We start from the raw sequence: 16,752 nt of genomic DNA, 5'->3' as shown, positions 1-16,752 counted from the left end.
ACAGGTTAAACATGAAGAAACTAGCTGCAGCTGGCAACAAACAAAACACTCCTGATGGAAACAGAAGAAAATCTGCCGATTTCCCAAAAACTGAACTTCACAAAAAGGTAAGTCTTCGTTCGTACTGGTTAAGAATTTAAAATTTGTCAAAGATTTTATAATGGGTGTGCCGCCATCGTCCAAACAAATAAGAAACATTGGACAATTTGAGCTTAGTTTTATATAGGCTTTATAGGAGCGAAACCAAAGAGCTAGAAGCTCCTCGGTGTGTGGAATGCCAGCTTTCAGTGGATTTCAAATGTTCTAAAAACTTATCCTGGTCTTGACCGTCAAGCAACTTAGAGGAAAGGATCGAGAACAAAGTGCCTCTCTGTTTAACTAAATATTTTTCCATCACATTTGCTTTCAGGTAACGAGTATTACAGAGACGTACAATGTCTTCAAAATCACAAGAGTTAAAGAAGGAAAATACATCATTTTGGGAAAACCTATGTTTGTTCGGGTAAGTGCAACCATTTTCTAGAATAAAAAAGTTTCCCAAAATTTAATTTAAGTCCAGACGTTAAGATTTCGTATCATTCCGGTATGGTGTTTGTTACGGATAGGAAGTGATATATTATATATATATCATACTGGTTTCGGAACGTAACAGTTCCGTTCCGATGAAAATAGTGGAGCGAAACGTCTTGGAACGTTTCGTTTCGGAGCGATACAAAACTGTAACGTCTGAATATATTCTAATTTGTTTATTCTTTTTGGAATGCGCTCTGTAATGTTGCAATGACCTCAGATCTTCTGCAGTTTAGATGTTATTTCACTTGAGAAAATTTTACCGGTCTCTATTAGCGTAGCCAAAAGGGGCGGAAGATTAGTGTAGGAGAGCAGATTTTTATGACAGTGTAATTATCTATTCATGGTATTAAAAGATCATTATAATGGCATAAAAATCTGCTCTCACACACAAATTTTGCGCCCTCTTGACTACGCTACTGGCGTCTCTTAAAAGTAGAATTAAAAACAGTTTACTAGATTCTTTCGTCAGATAGTTTGATTCCTTATTTAAGTAGAAAGTTTAAACATTTACACAGTTTTTATACGCTAAGAGTTTGTGTTTGACGCCCAAAAACAATCCGTCTGATGGAACCTAGCGTAGACCAGACGCTTGGGAGATCTTTTGATAGACATCGCTGCGTAAGAAAAAAAGAGTTGATGAAAAAAATCTATTTTTGGAGGCATTAAGCACCTTAAAATAGAAATGCACATAAATCGCGATTATTTTGAGCTCTCTTACTCAAAAATATATTAGTCTCGAAAATGATGCAAGCAGTTGTTAGTAGAAACACAGTATGGTATTTTTAGAACAAGATGAGAAGTTCAAAGGAATATTTTTTACAAAGTCTAACTTGTGATTAGAGCAAAATTCTACTAGGTCATGGAAGCCTTACAGTATCCTTTTTCTCCAATTGATAAAGCTTATACACTTTTCTCTATAGTTTAACCCTATATTGAATGGGCTTTTCCAGGAAAAAACCGTATTCCCCCAATTGAGGAGGTCCATTTCCGTTCCAAGGGGGTAAGATGTGATATGTGGCGGAATTCCATAAGGAGATACAAAAATCTGTCGAAAATAACTAGAATTCCATGGGTGTAGCCTTTTAAATCCTACTAAAATTAGGAATTCCAGAGGGGTTTAAGCCTGAAATTGCCTGGAATTCCAGGGGATTGCAGCATTTCCAGTAACAAAATGATGGACCTCCTCAACGGGGTATACGTTTTTTTTCTGGAAAAGCCTAATGCAGGAACGAAAGTGGGATGAAATTCTGACAGTGGGAGGAGCCCCCTTCCAATGAGACAAATTAGAAAACCGGGACGACATCTTTTAACATTTTACTGTGCAGTTTAATGGATAGTGTAGTACGCCTGCTATGTTTTTCTTTGAAAAAGCTCACGATTTCAAGCTGTTAAACGATTCACCAGAATAAAGGGTGCAATAAAAGACGCATCTTTGTTAAAAAAGTACATCTGAGGGAGTGCTATCATGGTATTAATTTTTGATTATACACATATAAATGGTCTTCCGCTTACATTCTCTTTTTGAACAGACTTTTAATACCCCAAATAGAATTTTATCAGAATGTCTTAAAGGTTGTGTTTTTAAATAAGAGTGATATCGTTTGTTTACTCATCAATCTTAATTCACAAGTTTTTTCACATTGGATTAACACGTATGTGAAGCAAGATTGGTCTGAAAGAAGAAAGGAAAAACATTTTTTTGCTTATATCAGCATAATATAACAATAGACAGACAATGCCCTGATATGAAATATGTGTCTGGTATGAAATGGGAACACTTATGTAAAAATAAAACCTTTAACGAAAGTAAGAAACAACCGTGCAATACTTTCTACTGTGGAAGGCACGGGCTATTGTTAACACTGGAGAATAGAGACCAATTTAAATAGGAAGTGCCATTAATACCAAAACAAAACATTAAAACAAATATTGAGTAAGATTGGTATGTAAAGTTATAAAGGAAGAAATGCAATTTCTCAATATGATGTAAAAGGCCCAGCATGGCCTTGTAAACCCTTCTTTAATGTAGATCATGTAATAGCATGTTAAGTTTCGGATGAGAAAGTTTAGAAGGAAATAACATAAACTTAGAGGTATTAAGAGAGTCCTATATGTGTTTACGTCATGTTTCGTTTTTTAATTCATTATGCACAGTAGGTAGCCTTGTTAATCGGGATGCCTGATTGTTTACATAGGTAATAAGATAAAGAAAGTAACCATCTTCGACCCATAGATTTATAAAGCCCGAAGGGCTAGATGACGTGCTTTTGCTGAAAAGTGTGCCGTGGTTAGGTAGGAAATCCTACCTAGGTCACGTGACATTACAATAGAATTTCAGAGATCAGAAGCTTCGCAGGTTTTCGAAAACAATAGCAGCAATATTTTTTCCGATATTCACTTTTTTTTGCCTGCGATGGCTTGAAGCCCGACATCTAGCCCTTCGGGCTTTATAAATCTATGTTTCGACCCCTTATATTTTTTGAATAAACTTTGAAAGTTAGAAACGGTATACAGTCTAGAACCATATAAAATTTTAGTAATACTTCAAAATCAAAGTCTTACATGTGCTAGGTTTCTAGACTAGTTGTGCGACACATGAATTTCACACACCGTATTACTCTCTCTGAGGATCTGAGGAAGAGAAGTTCAAAGTAATCGACTGTGAAGAGATTGATGCGAATAAAAAACCACCTTGATGTTTGAAACTCTAGACCTTCATCTCAGACCCACAACTGACTTTTCGATGTTAATTTTCAGTCTGTAAAAATGGAAAATTTTATATAGAAATGTTCTATATTTTCTTATTCTAGCTGCTCAACAAACACTGTATTGTACGGATAGGTGGAGGCTGGGATACGCTGGAACATTATCTAATCACACATGTCTCAAAAATAGGTAAGTGAAATCCATAGATTTATAAAGCCCGAAGGGTTAAATGTCGTGCTTTTGCTGAAAAGTGTGCCAAGGTTAGGTAGGAAATCCTACCTAGGTCACGTGACATTACAATAGAATTTCAACAATTGACCAATAGCAATAAGAAGCTTCGCAGTTTCGAAAACAATAGCAGCAACATTCTTTACGATATTCATTTTTTTTTTGCATGGAAGAGCTTAAGAGCTTTTTTGAAGTACTTGAAATCTAAATCTGCAGTTGACTCTCTCTAATTCGATCTTCAAGGGAATCATAGAAAGATTCAATAACATGAAGTAATTAATACGATTTCCTAGCTGAGGAGGACAATACTTGAGTTTGAATTACAGAAAGATTCGAATAACAGAGGGTTCGAATTAGAGAGAGTTGACTGTATAGATTGTGATGCAAGAAAGTTTGTGCAATGTCCGTCAAAATTAGTGACTTTTAATTCATCTATTTTCATCAAACATGTTTCTTATCATGTCCGGCTTAGCATGATCTTAATACCATCACATGGTTGAGATTTTTATTGACAATGCATTTGATTGGTCTAAAAGAATAACAAATATCAATTTAAACCAATCAAAAGAGGTTTTAGTTAACAGCCTAGGTAGGACACAATCAGTATTTTAAGAGATTTCTTATAAATCGTAGAGGGGAGTAATTTTGAATACTTTTTATCGCACCATGTTTGTGATTGAACTAAAACAACATACACGTTTCTTTTTATAAGAACATCCAAAATTTTTGAAGCCTTTGAATGTTCTTAATCTTTTTAATTTTAAGCCTAAAAATGTTCTTATCTTCGCCATTATTTGAGTATTTTTGTCCATTTTGCTAAGAAATTGGGTGTTTTTAACTTGTTCTTATTCTTATATTTTGGCCATCGAAGATCATGTTCTTATATGGTTTGTTCTTATATAAAAAAAACGTGTGTACTCAAGATTTTTATGTAAGCAAAATCTTTAATGATAAAGGTTTCCTGAAAGAGTTAGGTCCCAAGCAATTACTTATTAAATGGCTTCTCAAATTGTATGATGCAAACACCCACATCCTAATCTAGTAAGTTTCTAGAGGCTTTTCAACAGTCAGTGATAACAATTATAAAATTATATTCTATTTCAAAACTTTAATTTTGAGCAATTCGATTCTTATTAAAAAAACATTTTATAGAAATGATTACATACTTTTACTCACATGGATAACAAGCATTCTTTAGATAATTTGGCAGCAACAGTCAGACTAAACAATTTTCTTGCGGTTTTCTACATAGAAAAGAATAGAGAGCATATTTTTGTGCGAGTTAATGATTGAACGCATGCTAACATAATAAGGAAAAGAGGTGTGTTTATTTGGAAGGCAGATGCTTTGCACTTGATTTGAAGGTAATGGGATTTGTTCTTTTTCAGGCCCGGTGGCAGCGGAGAGTCTTCAGCCTGCCCACTTTTGAGCAATTAAGATTATTTTTCTTAAATTCCTAGCGAATTTTATCTGATTTTTGAGCCTTCAGCCGGGCCGGTTTTTACTCCTTTGAGTTGGGTTGGCGATTTAATAAGCAAATAACATAGCTAGCTGGAGCACTTATAATTGGTGACCACGTACAGACAACTCTCTCTAATTCGAACCTCTCTAAAATGGATCGTTCCTTAATTCAAACCCATCAGCTGGAAAGCAGTGTAAAACGCTCTCTAAAATTTGCATTTTTTTCCAATTTGAAGAAAAGTGCTCCTTATTAAAATGTCAGGGTCGGATACAGGAGGTAGGCTATCTTATTCATGGAGAGTAATTAGTTTCCATATAAGGTAATACGATAATAAAGTGCACTCTCCTCCATTGGTTATAGCCTCCCTCTGTATCCGAGCCTGAATGTTGTAATATAGAATCTTCAAAAAGGATAAAAATCTCATGAAAGTCTTGTGAAAAATACTGATTTAGTTTGATTGTTTTAATAACGCCTTTAAAATGCATCTGTCCCTACTAGAAGTCCGAGAAAATCTCTTGGTTGAATAAGAAATGGAGATTTCTTGGTCCTTCTTTTGTTGTACGTTATGAATTAGTCATAGCTGAAGTTTGTTTTTAAAATTTTATCCTCTTTCTTGGATTTGAAAAGTGTAAATTAGCTATTTTGTTCCTAAAAGAGTCTGATTTAAAAAATTTAGCTGAAAACTGAAAACAAATATTCGTTTGTTGTTCTTAAACTTAGGCTGGCAATTTTTTTGGGAGTTAAAAAAGTTTAAAAGAGGTCATTTCCCTTTAAATTTAGAATTTCTTGAGCATTTTGAAGTATTGACAAAAATAAATATTTTCAAATTTTAGGGAAAATTGATAATTTTTTTTTCTTTGAAAACATTTTCAACAAAATTACGAAATTCTCTTCAAGTAAAAAATGTGTTCGTCTCAAAGAACTTGGACCTATTTTCTTTCACGAAACAACCCGATCCGAAAAAAAAACAAAGAAATAAATATAAGATGAGATAAATAAAGTAAAGTAAATTTATATATGAATAAATTTTTCAACTACTATCAAAAGGACCATGAGCCCTAGGGGTTAAAACAAAAACCTATGGAAAAAATATATTTTAAAGAAATAAGATCAATGAAAATAAAGAGGGTAAAAATAATAAGGAATTTGGGTAAAAAAGGGGGTAAAAAGGGGTATAAAATAACGATGAAAATTCATTTTTCCTCTCTATTCCAAACTGGAAGGATTTTCGAATTTTGAGACAATAGCGAAAATAATAATTTTTTATAGGAACGCAAACTCAAAACTCTATAACTCGACTACTATAACAACAACTCCTTAACTCGAACAAGTTTTATAGTCCCTTCTCAGTTAACAATGTAGAGCCATAAATCGAACAAATTTGTGTTCCCCGGTGCGTTTTCAAGTTATGGAGACTCCACTGTATAATCTTTCTGGAATACGAGTGAGTGAGTTTAGATCCGGAAAGGAGAGAGGTTGGTGTACAGTCCAGTGAAACTTACATGACTCGAACACGCACGGGGAACGCAAATTCGTTCGAATAACGGAATTTTCCAGTCATGGAGATTTTAAGGCATTGGCCTGATTTTTAACTTAAGGGACGAGAAAACTTATTCGAATTAAGGAGACATTCGAGTTATAGAGGTTCGAGTTATGTATAAATATATTTTTTGAGGGGAGGAAATAGGCGAATTTCCCCTTTTGATTTTTCTCAAAAAAAAATTGAAAATGATGAAGAAATTGAAGATGAGAATGAGAGACTAGACGCAGATGTTATAAGGGAGAGAGAGAACAGTCTACATTTCTTCCCCTTCTTTAAAGATTTTTTTATAAGCATTTATTTTGTATGAGTCAGCTTTTTTTATGGAACCATGTAAAATCCTTCTTCGACTTTTTGACGAATGAAGCAAGGAATACTTTTGGTATAAAGCATTGCCGTTTTTGCGATTCCATTCAATGATTTCCAGTTGATCCTCAAAGACTCTCGGGAGGGGTTGCATTTTGTCGATTCTTAATACTTTTTACTATCGTTTCTTACAAGGGAAATCGCCTAAATTTTTACAACACACAACAAAAAAACACTAAAAATGGCTGTAAAATTCTTTTATAGTCAATTCTATTGTTCTCTCTTCCTATTGTTTTTATCTATTGTTCTTCCTTTTTCAACAAAAAATCTTTCTTTCTTTCAAAAAAGAAAAAAAAACAAAAACAAAATTTTTTGATGAACTGTCCCTGAAGAAAAAATAAACTGAAAACACATGAGAGTTGATATTTGGGTCTTTCTACTGAAAAAAAAGGGGAACTGAATTTCTTCTGTAGCCTTTCTCATAAATTTGCTCTACTAAACTGGGCTGGTCGTGGAAATTGGTAGAAACAATTTCATTATCACTAAACAACAAGGTTAGTAACTATTTGAAGATAAATTAATGGAATATGCATTGGGCGGAGAATTTGAATAGACGGGTGACGCCCAGTGCTATCATTTTTCCACAAGTAATTTTTTATTGGTTGGATGTTGACTGTTGGGAGAATTTCATGGAGAACGACTCCACCCCTGCTTCATTACAATTTTTGGTTTAATAGGGTAACACTTTATTGTTTGTATGTTCGAGAAAGTGTAACTTTTCTATCGATAACACCATAGTCTGAATCGCAGACCTCTATAGATATACTTCCTATATAGAAACTTTGGTTAGAGGATGAGCAGAAGGCTAATAAGACCACTGTCTCACAGCTCCGGTGGAACTTCTCCCCACGGAGTTTGGAGAGTTGATTGTCAGAAGTTTGGTGATTACTTGGAGAAATTTAGATTGTTCTTAAAAGGGGATTAAAATTTCTATCGAAATCCTAATGGGGATATAAATTCTATTGTTTCCAGGTCTTATTTTATTTGGTTTATTTGGTCGTTAACCAGTAATAAATCGATTTTGTTACTTTTTCTGAAGAACGCGTCATTTCTATTATTTCAAATGACCAATTATTAAAAAATCTTATAAAAACTCCATCTCATCTAGATTATTTTGTTCTTACAAAAGTTCTTATAATGAATACGTATTTTACAGAGATCTAAGAAAACATTTTCTTGTTAACAGCAGTACAGAGATTTTAAGAAATAAACTTTGTAAACTTTCGAGTTTACACTAAAGTTGTTTATAGAATTTAATACTGGGAGCTTGGGTTTGACTCTCCGAAGAGAGTCAATGTAAACTATACTGAGTTATCTCTACTAAGCGTATCTATGCTGTTCCCGAGATCTCGAGTTAGACTCGAAACAGTCTGTGATGGTTCGTTGTGTGATCCTTAGGTTCAGTAACTCATGCATTTTGAAGGGCGGGTTTATTTTCTTTACGCCTCCCTAAATGCTCCCTATCTTGTAAGCGGACATCCTAACTGACCCTACGAGGGGGAGGAGGGTGTGAAAGGTCGGCTTTAAAAATTAGTTGGGTAAAAATTTCGTAACTTTGTTAATAATTCTGTCACAATGATGCCGTGATTATACGGAGTAAGCCCTCGTCGGGATTAAATCGGATTATTACCGGGGAAATATCGGTCAATTATCCCCAAATTAAGGATTTTGATATTCAATTTACTTCTTTAATTTGAGCTCATCGAAAAAAATTCTGAATGAATTTTTAGTAAGAAAAGATCCGGGAGTGTATATTTAAGCATCAATTCACATTTTCGAACAAGAATTTGATTGGCTTTTAAATCACCGAATAAGGAAGATACCCCAGACACAAAGGGTCCTTAAGAAAGGCACTCATAAGATTAGAGAAGGAAAATTTGGAGAGGGTTTTTCAGACATACTTTGTTTAAGGACTTGGTTAATCTTATTTTACAGACAGAAGAAATAAGGGGGTGAGAAAAGGGGATGATAAGAGCTTAAGATAGAAGAGCGAAGGCGAAAGAAAATTTGAAGAAATTCATCATCGATCCAAGGCTGTGATGTGTAGGAAAGGGTTCAAGATGTCGGCTAGACCAAAACAATGAAATTTTACAAAAACCAATGCTTTAGTAGACTCTCGCTTATCCGAACTTCTATAATTCGAACTTATTTCTAGACCCCGTCAAGAAGAAAACCTCTTAAAATACTTACTATAATTCGAATCTCTCTGTAATTCGAACAAATTACTCCCCGACTCCCCGTTCGAGTTCGAATTAGTAAGAAACAGCTGTATCTGAATCTGTTTTTACCACCTGCCTTTTTTTCGATTTGTTTTCAATTACCCAAAAAATACGGATAAAAATTAAGTATCAAGAAATGATTTTTCCCAAAGAAGATTCAAAGACTAGGGGCTATTCATTAAATGATGTGTTCCATATGATAAGCTTGGCCAAAGTCCAGAGATGAGAATTCAATACACTATTCTCGAAATGCATGAAATAATTGCGAACCTCGTTCTCAAAGACATATTGCTACGATAATTCAACGTCGTCAGACATAAATTGATGCGGTTTTGAATCAAAATTGAAAAAGGTTATTTTGGAAAACATATTGCATGTGTAAATGTCGTTTGAAATAATTATTTCATTTGAAAACGAGGCCCGCATTGTGTTGATACATCTCGAGAAATTTGAGCGTAGAAACTATTGTTTTCAAAGTAAATGAAAACGGTATTGTTCTTTTGAAGGCCATGACCCTTATCATGGAAACCCCGACGGTTTTCGGGTCATGGATTATGTGTAAAACCAAAATATTTCTCTATTTTTACGCGCACGTCTTCACCGTGAAAATATATGATAGTTTTTTCTTTTGTTTTGAAAGTTCTTCCGCTTAAAGAGACGGAAAAGATCTGGTCAGAGGAAAATTCGACATTTTCGAAAAAGAAATAAAATCGTACAATAGGTGTAAGTGAGTTTTAGTTTTTTTTCATATTTTTACGAAAGTTAGAAAATGTATTTATATAACGTATGTTGTGAGATTCGAAAGGGGTTTGGAGATAAAATTCAGGAACAACCTCAATACCGACACGCTTAATGAAATTAATCGAACATCGGTTTTTCGAAGTTCGACAAGGGAATTCTAGTCTAATTACGCTGATAGGGTAGAAAAATTAATTTTAGTTTGGCTAAAGAATTTGTACTGTAGATCAACTTAAGAAATGGAAAACATTATCGGAGTTTTTCGTCAAAATCAGAAACTAACTAAATAACAGATTGTCTGGAGAATAGTCTGAAATATATATTTTTCAATTTTAAAACAAAGTTTGAAAAAATATTTAAAATATTAAGAGGATAGACTTCAAAGCTAATATAACTGCACAAACTGAAAAATATATGAATTAAATATTTCACCCTAGGTGTGAAAAAACAGTCTGGAAAGGAATTAAAAAAATCACTTTATAAGAAAATGAAAAACATAAAAGATTTTGATTGAGGCAACAAACATCCAAAGTTAGAGAAATTGAGAATAGTTTTTCAACTTTAGTGGAAGTGACAAAAGAAAGTTTCTTATAAAAAAATCACAAAAGGGATCATTTTAGAAGATTCAGACGACCATTTTGAGAATAGATGATTAAAATTTCATTGAGTCACACCTTTTTTCTCCAAAAAGACTTCAAAATTTTGAAGGCAGAACATTTCCAAATTTCCCTTCTCCTTGTTGGGTACGTTTTTGTCTAGTTTTAGGAATTTTAAAAGGGAAAACAGCTCTCCACGTGCCTTTTTCTCTTTGAATCATGGTATAATTATGGTTTGTATAACTTAATGGAATAAGAGAGGTTGAAGGCTGAACTTTAAATTTTACAAAGAAAATCTAGCATAAGTTGTTTTTTCGCTTTGTGGATAGCGAAACCAACACCGGGTTTACGATCAAATTCTGAGTTCGTTAGGCCAACCAAGGTGACTAGACTTTGGTTTCATTGGTCTTACATACTAAAATAAAAGTTTCTCAAAACAAATTTCATTAGTTTTAACCATTTCGGAGGCTGATCAAAAGCTTTGCACGACAAAATACATTTACTTTGAAATCCGCTGAGGGTTTCTTTCTAAAATCCTACATTCAAAACAAACCGAAAGGTTTAAAAAAAATTTTCCCCTTGTGATATAATATGTTATCTTTGAAGTTGGTTTCTTTAAAGTTTCACCAACTTTTTATGATAAAAAAAGTAGGAATGTTTTGTCAAATTGTGGTTGCTAAAAACTCCAAGTTTTTATTTTTCTGAAAAAGTTTAAAAAATTTAATCGGGTTTTCAAATTTTAAAACAAGCTTTCCACAAAATATTATGGGATCAAATTAAAGTCAAATTATTTCAGACCATTTTTAATCTAAAGTTTATTCAAAACATTAACCATGGAAATTCAAGATACTATAAATTATTGGAGGTGGCAGAAAGGACACAGAAATTTCCCAGTTTTCGAGTTCCCATACACTCCCATATCACCATAGTCATTATAAAAACCCTGGTCTGGTAATGTATTGTTTAAGCTTCATTGTCAACTTTTCCTTTGTTATGAATAAAAGACAAGTTGCAATTTGCATACTTTTTGATCACGTTACCATTTTTGACTCTTGGGATTGGCTAATGTTTATAATCACATGATCAAAAATTATGCAAAACAAACCAATTTAAGCTACGCAAGCTCGAACTGTTAGTAATTGAAAGAAACAAAAGATTTCCAGACCGGGCTTTTTTATAATGACTATGATATCACAGGCCCGTTCGGAGCTCCTACCAACTAGAGCGATAGACCTAAAGTTCACGGGTGTCTAAATATTCAGCCCCTTCTCACAGACCCAGTAGAATTTTTAACTGGGGGACGATATTTTGGCCAATTTTTCCAGTGGGAAGGGGTTCTAGTGGGTCTGTGAGAAGGGGGTGTAGATATATAACATTGCTCCCTTGGAGATGTAGGTAGGACTTTTTAAAAAGATTCTTATTATTTGAAAATTTTCGGAATATTAAAAAACGTATTACATGTAGTATTCGAGACGTCTGTCTAAGACATCGCCGCTAAGTGGATTCGACTTTCTATGGAAAAAAAACACGATTAGAATCTTAAAGTAAGATGTTTTTAAATTTATCAAAACTTTGAGGTTTCGAAATTTCTTTTAAGGCTGTTTGAGTCAATTATTTTTGTTCGAAAAATAATTGATTGCTTGATAAAAGAGGAAAGACTAGAATATTTCTCCAAAACGACTCCACCGTCAAAATTGGGCCTTGTCTTTGTCTCCTCAAGATAAGGGTCCAAAAGTAACTTTTTTCTTTGAGAAATCGTTAGATAAGGAGAAATTTCATGAGAATTCGGGACATGGAGAATTTAAAACACTTTTTGCTTCCTTTTTTTAAATAAAATGTAACTTCTTTTTGAAAATAAGATATTATCAGTTCAAATTTGGAAGACGAGTCAACTTCTGTCTGTCTACCCTGTCTCCTCAGCAGTTATTTCTTTTGCGGAGAGTTGGATGGAGGCTTTTGTTTGATTAAAAGAAAGTTCTTCAGAGACTTAAAATAAAGACATTCCTACAACGCAGATATATATAATTTACTCCAACATCAATTAACCGGGGAAGGGTTTCTTGGATTAGGGGATGCTGAGGATGTGCGCAATTTTTGGAAAAAATTTTTTTTTTTATATTGACTAGTCCAATGTACATGAGAAACCCAACCCTGAAAAGGTCTCTTTGTTTTTAGCTTTTTTGTTAACCCTTGAAAGACCAACCAGACAAAGTGAAAAACGGCCTCATAAGGCACACATATACCCATCACCTATCATTGAAAAAGATTATTCACATGCAATGGGCCATTCCATTTTATAACCATACAGGGGGGGGGGGGTTGACGAGCTTTTCCTGGCGGTATCCAAGAAGAATTTCCAGGAGGTCTAAAGAAGTATTTTTTCATTTTTCCAGGGGGTAAACGACTGATATTAGTTCGTCCAACCTCACTTTCAGACATGAAAAGAATTTATTCCAGGGTCTTTTTTGCAAATTTTGCAATTTTCCAGGAGGTATCCACACGTTTCCAAGAAATCTTTTTGACTTAAAAAGGTTTGTCCATCCCCCTGTATGAAAATTCTTTGGAACAACCCAATGAAAACTTCAAAATTTTGCCAGCCCACTTAATTCCAATACAAACTTAAGTTTGCCCTTTAAAGTTATGAATTCAAATATTATCATTTAATGATTAACAAAAATAAATAAGGTCACGATCAAAAACTTCAATAACAGTTCATAGTTTATAATAATCATCCTGAGGTCGACTTCCTTGTTTTTTTGGTGAACGTATAAAAAAAGTTGACGTACAATTTATTAAAACTTTGTGTGGAGATTTTTGGGGTATATCAGAAATTTGACATTGATATCGATTGGACACTGTGTCGAATAATTATACAAATTTAACAGCTCTCAGACAGACCTAAAAGCAATACAAGTTTGCATACGGGTAAAAAACAAATCTTGTACATGAAATGTGATTCTAGGATGGATGAAAAGAAGATTATAGATTAATATTGGCGAGTTGGAAAATAATTAAATTTTTTTATACCTTTATTTTTTAGCACCAGACGAATTTGAAGGGAGTGTCATAAGCGATTATCAATCACCTTTTATCCAACAGACAACTTCACCTGAAACTCAAAAGAAAAGGAAAGATCGAGCGTCTAATCTAAAACGATCCTTCCTAAGTAAGTATTGTTTTTTCCTTATTCATGATAATATGCATCACCATTGACTTTAACTCTTTAAGAACCAATGTCGAGTATATTGGGCATGGGCTATATGTGCCCAGCTTGAGTTAGGAATTGAATTGTGGTCAAGCAAAAAAAAGAAACTTAAAAGTGAAGGACACCATTTAATGTATCCAGCAGAATTTGCTCACACAAACTTTTAAACAAAACAAAAAACGAATTCCCTCCCTCCCATGCTGTTGCCGCGCATTAATAAGATTTGAAAAATTATTTTGTTAATTTTGCTTTGTCTGCATAATGTGCGTCTGCTTTAGCATTCGAAAAATGTCTCTAAAGTTTATTGAATGGCTACGATGCTCAAATTCTTTGGGTTCAACCTAGCATTTTGGTTTTGGTCTTTTTCGGTTAGAAAAGCAACAACACCACCTTTAGCTTGTGCGATATTAAAGTTTTGAACGCTAAATACTTGCTTCAGATATTTTCAAATGCACACAAACCTACCTCGTACCCAGGGTAATGAGCTTTTTGATGTCATTGATTTTTGCTTAGACACAACCGTCTGGTCAGCCCCGCCCTCACTTTCTCTCCCTTGCCGCCACGATTGCTTCTGACTCATCGTGAGCTTGAAAACATAGTTTGAACTGTTACGTAATTGCTAGCCTCAGACCTCTTATCACGAATGATTTGTGCAGTCTAAAGTTACTCGCTTCGCAAACGTTATAATGAGAACAGAATCATTATAAATCCTCTTAAAAGTTATATACACTACATTCTTTTAAAACACTCAAAAAATTTGGCTAGGTCGCGATATATGTGTGTCTGAAAATGTCGTTGCTTTTCACGTCTAATGGAATAAACTGACGTACGGCAAGTGAGAATTGTCATGTATGAAATCGGCAATTTCTCTCTCAATACGAAAATTTCATACTATCATACTACAGTCAGTAAAACATAATGGGATAATGCTCTTCCACATGCTATGATTGTGTTACGTTATTGTATAAAATCATTGATTGAACGTTAACATAAACTGTCTCTTCTATACTATACAGAAAATCAGCGATATCCCCGTGGCTGAATTTCTTGGGGCGAATGGGGCAATGTGTGGCGAGCTGTGGCAACATTAGATATAGAAAACTCAATGATAACACGTGGCTGAATTTCTTGGGGCAAATGGGGCAAAGCGTGGCGAGCTGTGGCAACATTTCACATAGAAAACACAACAGTGTCTCCATGGCTGAATTTCTTGGGGCAAATGGGGCAAAGCGTGGCGAGCTGTGGCAACATTTCACATAGAAAACACAGCAGTGTCTCCATGGCTGAATTTCTTGGGGCAAATGGGGCGAAGCGTGGCGACTTGTGGCAACATTAGATATCGAAAACTCAGTGATACCCCGTGGCTGAATTTCTTGGGGCAAATGGGGCAAAGCGTGGCGAGGTGTGGCAATATTTCACATAGAAAACACAGCGATATCTCCATGGCTGAATTTCTTGGGGCAAACGGGGCAGAGTGTGGCGAGCTGTGGCAAAATTTTATATTATAGAGAATACAGCGATATCCTCATAGCTCAATTTCTTGGGGCAAACGGGGCAAAGTGTGGCGAGCTGTGGCAACATTTCATATAGTGAACACAGGGATATCCTCACAGCAGAATTTCTTGGGGCAAATGGGGCAGAGTGTGGCGAGCTGTGGCAACATTTCATACATTGAACATAACTCAGCGATATACCAATGGCTGAATTTCTTGGGGCAAACGGGGCAGAGTGTGGCGAGCTGTGGCAAAATTTCATATTAATTATAGAGCTCGTTATAGAGAATACAGCGATGTTCCCATGACTGAATTTCTTGGGGCAAATGGGGCAAAGTGTGGCGAGCTGTGGCAAAATTTCATATTAATTATAGAGCTCGTTATAGAGAATACAGCGATGTTCCCATGGCTGAATTACTTGGGGCAAATGGGGCAAAGTGTGGCGAGCTGTGGCAAAATTTCATATTAATTATAGAGCTCGTTATAGAGAATACAGTGATATCCTCATAGCTGAATTTCTTGGGGCAAACGGGGCAAAGCGTGGCGAGCTGTGGCAACATTTCATACACTGAACGTAACTCAGGGATTTACCAATGGCTAAATTTCTTGGGGCAAATGGGGCAAAGTGTGGCGAACTGTGGCAAAATTTCATATTAATTATAGAGCTCGTTATAGAGAATACAGTGATATCCTCGTAGCTGAATTTCTTGGGGAAAACGGGGCAAAGCGTGGCGAGCTGTGGCAACATTTCATACACTGAACGTAACTCAGGGATTTACCAATGGCTAAATTTCTTGGGGCAAATGGGGCAAAGTGTGGCGAACTGTGGCAAAATTTCATATTAATTATAGAGCTCGTTATAGAGAATACAGTGATATCCTCGTAGCTGAATTTCTTGGGGCAAACGGGGCAAAGCGTGGCGAGCTGTGGCAACATTTCATACACTGAACATAACTCAGGGATTTACCAATGGCTAAATTTCTTGGGGCAAAGCGTGGCGAGCTGTGGCAACATTTCATATAGTGAACACAGCGATATCCTCATAGCTCAATTTCTTGGGGCAAACGGGGCAAAGTGTGGCGAGCTGTGGCAACATTTCATATAGTGAACACAGGGATATCCTCATAGCAGAATTTCTTGGGGCAAATGGGGCAAAGCGTGGCGAGCTGTGGCAACATTAGACATAAAAACATAACGATGTTCACATGGCTGAATTTCTTGGGGCAAGTTGTGGTAACAATTTATAGTAAGAAATAATGGTTAAATTCTTTGGAAAAAGAGGGAAACATTTCGTCGCAGAATTGTGAAAAACGAGCGAACTAACTGTTTTGAATGTTACTTTTACTAGCAATCGATGTTGTTTCGAATTGGTTAATTAAATAGCATGTTGACGAAGCAAAAAATAATGACCATTTGAGAATGTATGCATATATTTGATTTAAATCTTACAATATGAACCTGATCATTATACGGAACGCACTGTAAGTCACTATTTCGTGAATCTAGTGATCAATCGAATTGACTAACACGGCGAACACATATGATACTAAGCTACGTCATTTGTTCCTATGTTAAAATATTTATAGAGTAAACTAATATGCTACATTCATGCCTGCCCATGAAAGG

At 35.1% G+C, this 16,752-nt stretch overlaps 1 protein-coding gene across 1 annotated transcript in view; it reads left to right on the top strand.

The window, feature by feature from the left end:
- LOC136819073 (serine-rich adhesin for platelets-like) overlaps window positions 1-16,752 on the top strand; it is a 30,384-nt gene that overhangs the window by 3,908 nt on the left and 9,724 nt on the right. The window contains exons 4-7 of the mRNA XM_067075241.1: window positions 5-107; window positions 410-502; window positions 3,384-3,468; window positions 13,469-13,594. Of these exons, the coding sequence (XP_066931342.1) occupies window positions 5-107; window positions 410-502; window positions 3,384-3,468; window positions 13,469-13,594 (407 nt within the window). The remainder of the gene's footprint in view (window positions 1-4; window positions 108-409; window positions 503-3,383; window positions 3,469-13,468; window positions 13,595-16,752) is intronic.

This window comes from Clytia hemisphaerica, unplaced genomic scaffold (genome assembly GCF_902728285.1).
Source record: "Clytia hemisphaerica strain Z4C2 unplaced genomic scaffold, Clytia hemisphaerica genome assembly, whole genome shotgun sequence".
Lineage (NCBI taxonomy): Eukaryota > Metazoa > Cnidaria > Hydrozoa > Leptothecata > Clytiidae > Clytia > Clytia hemisphaerica.
This window is presented reverse-complemented; position numbering and strand designations above follow the sequence as displayed.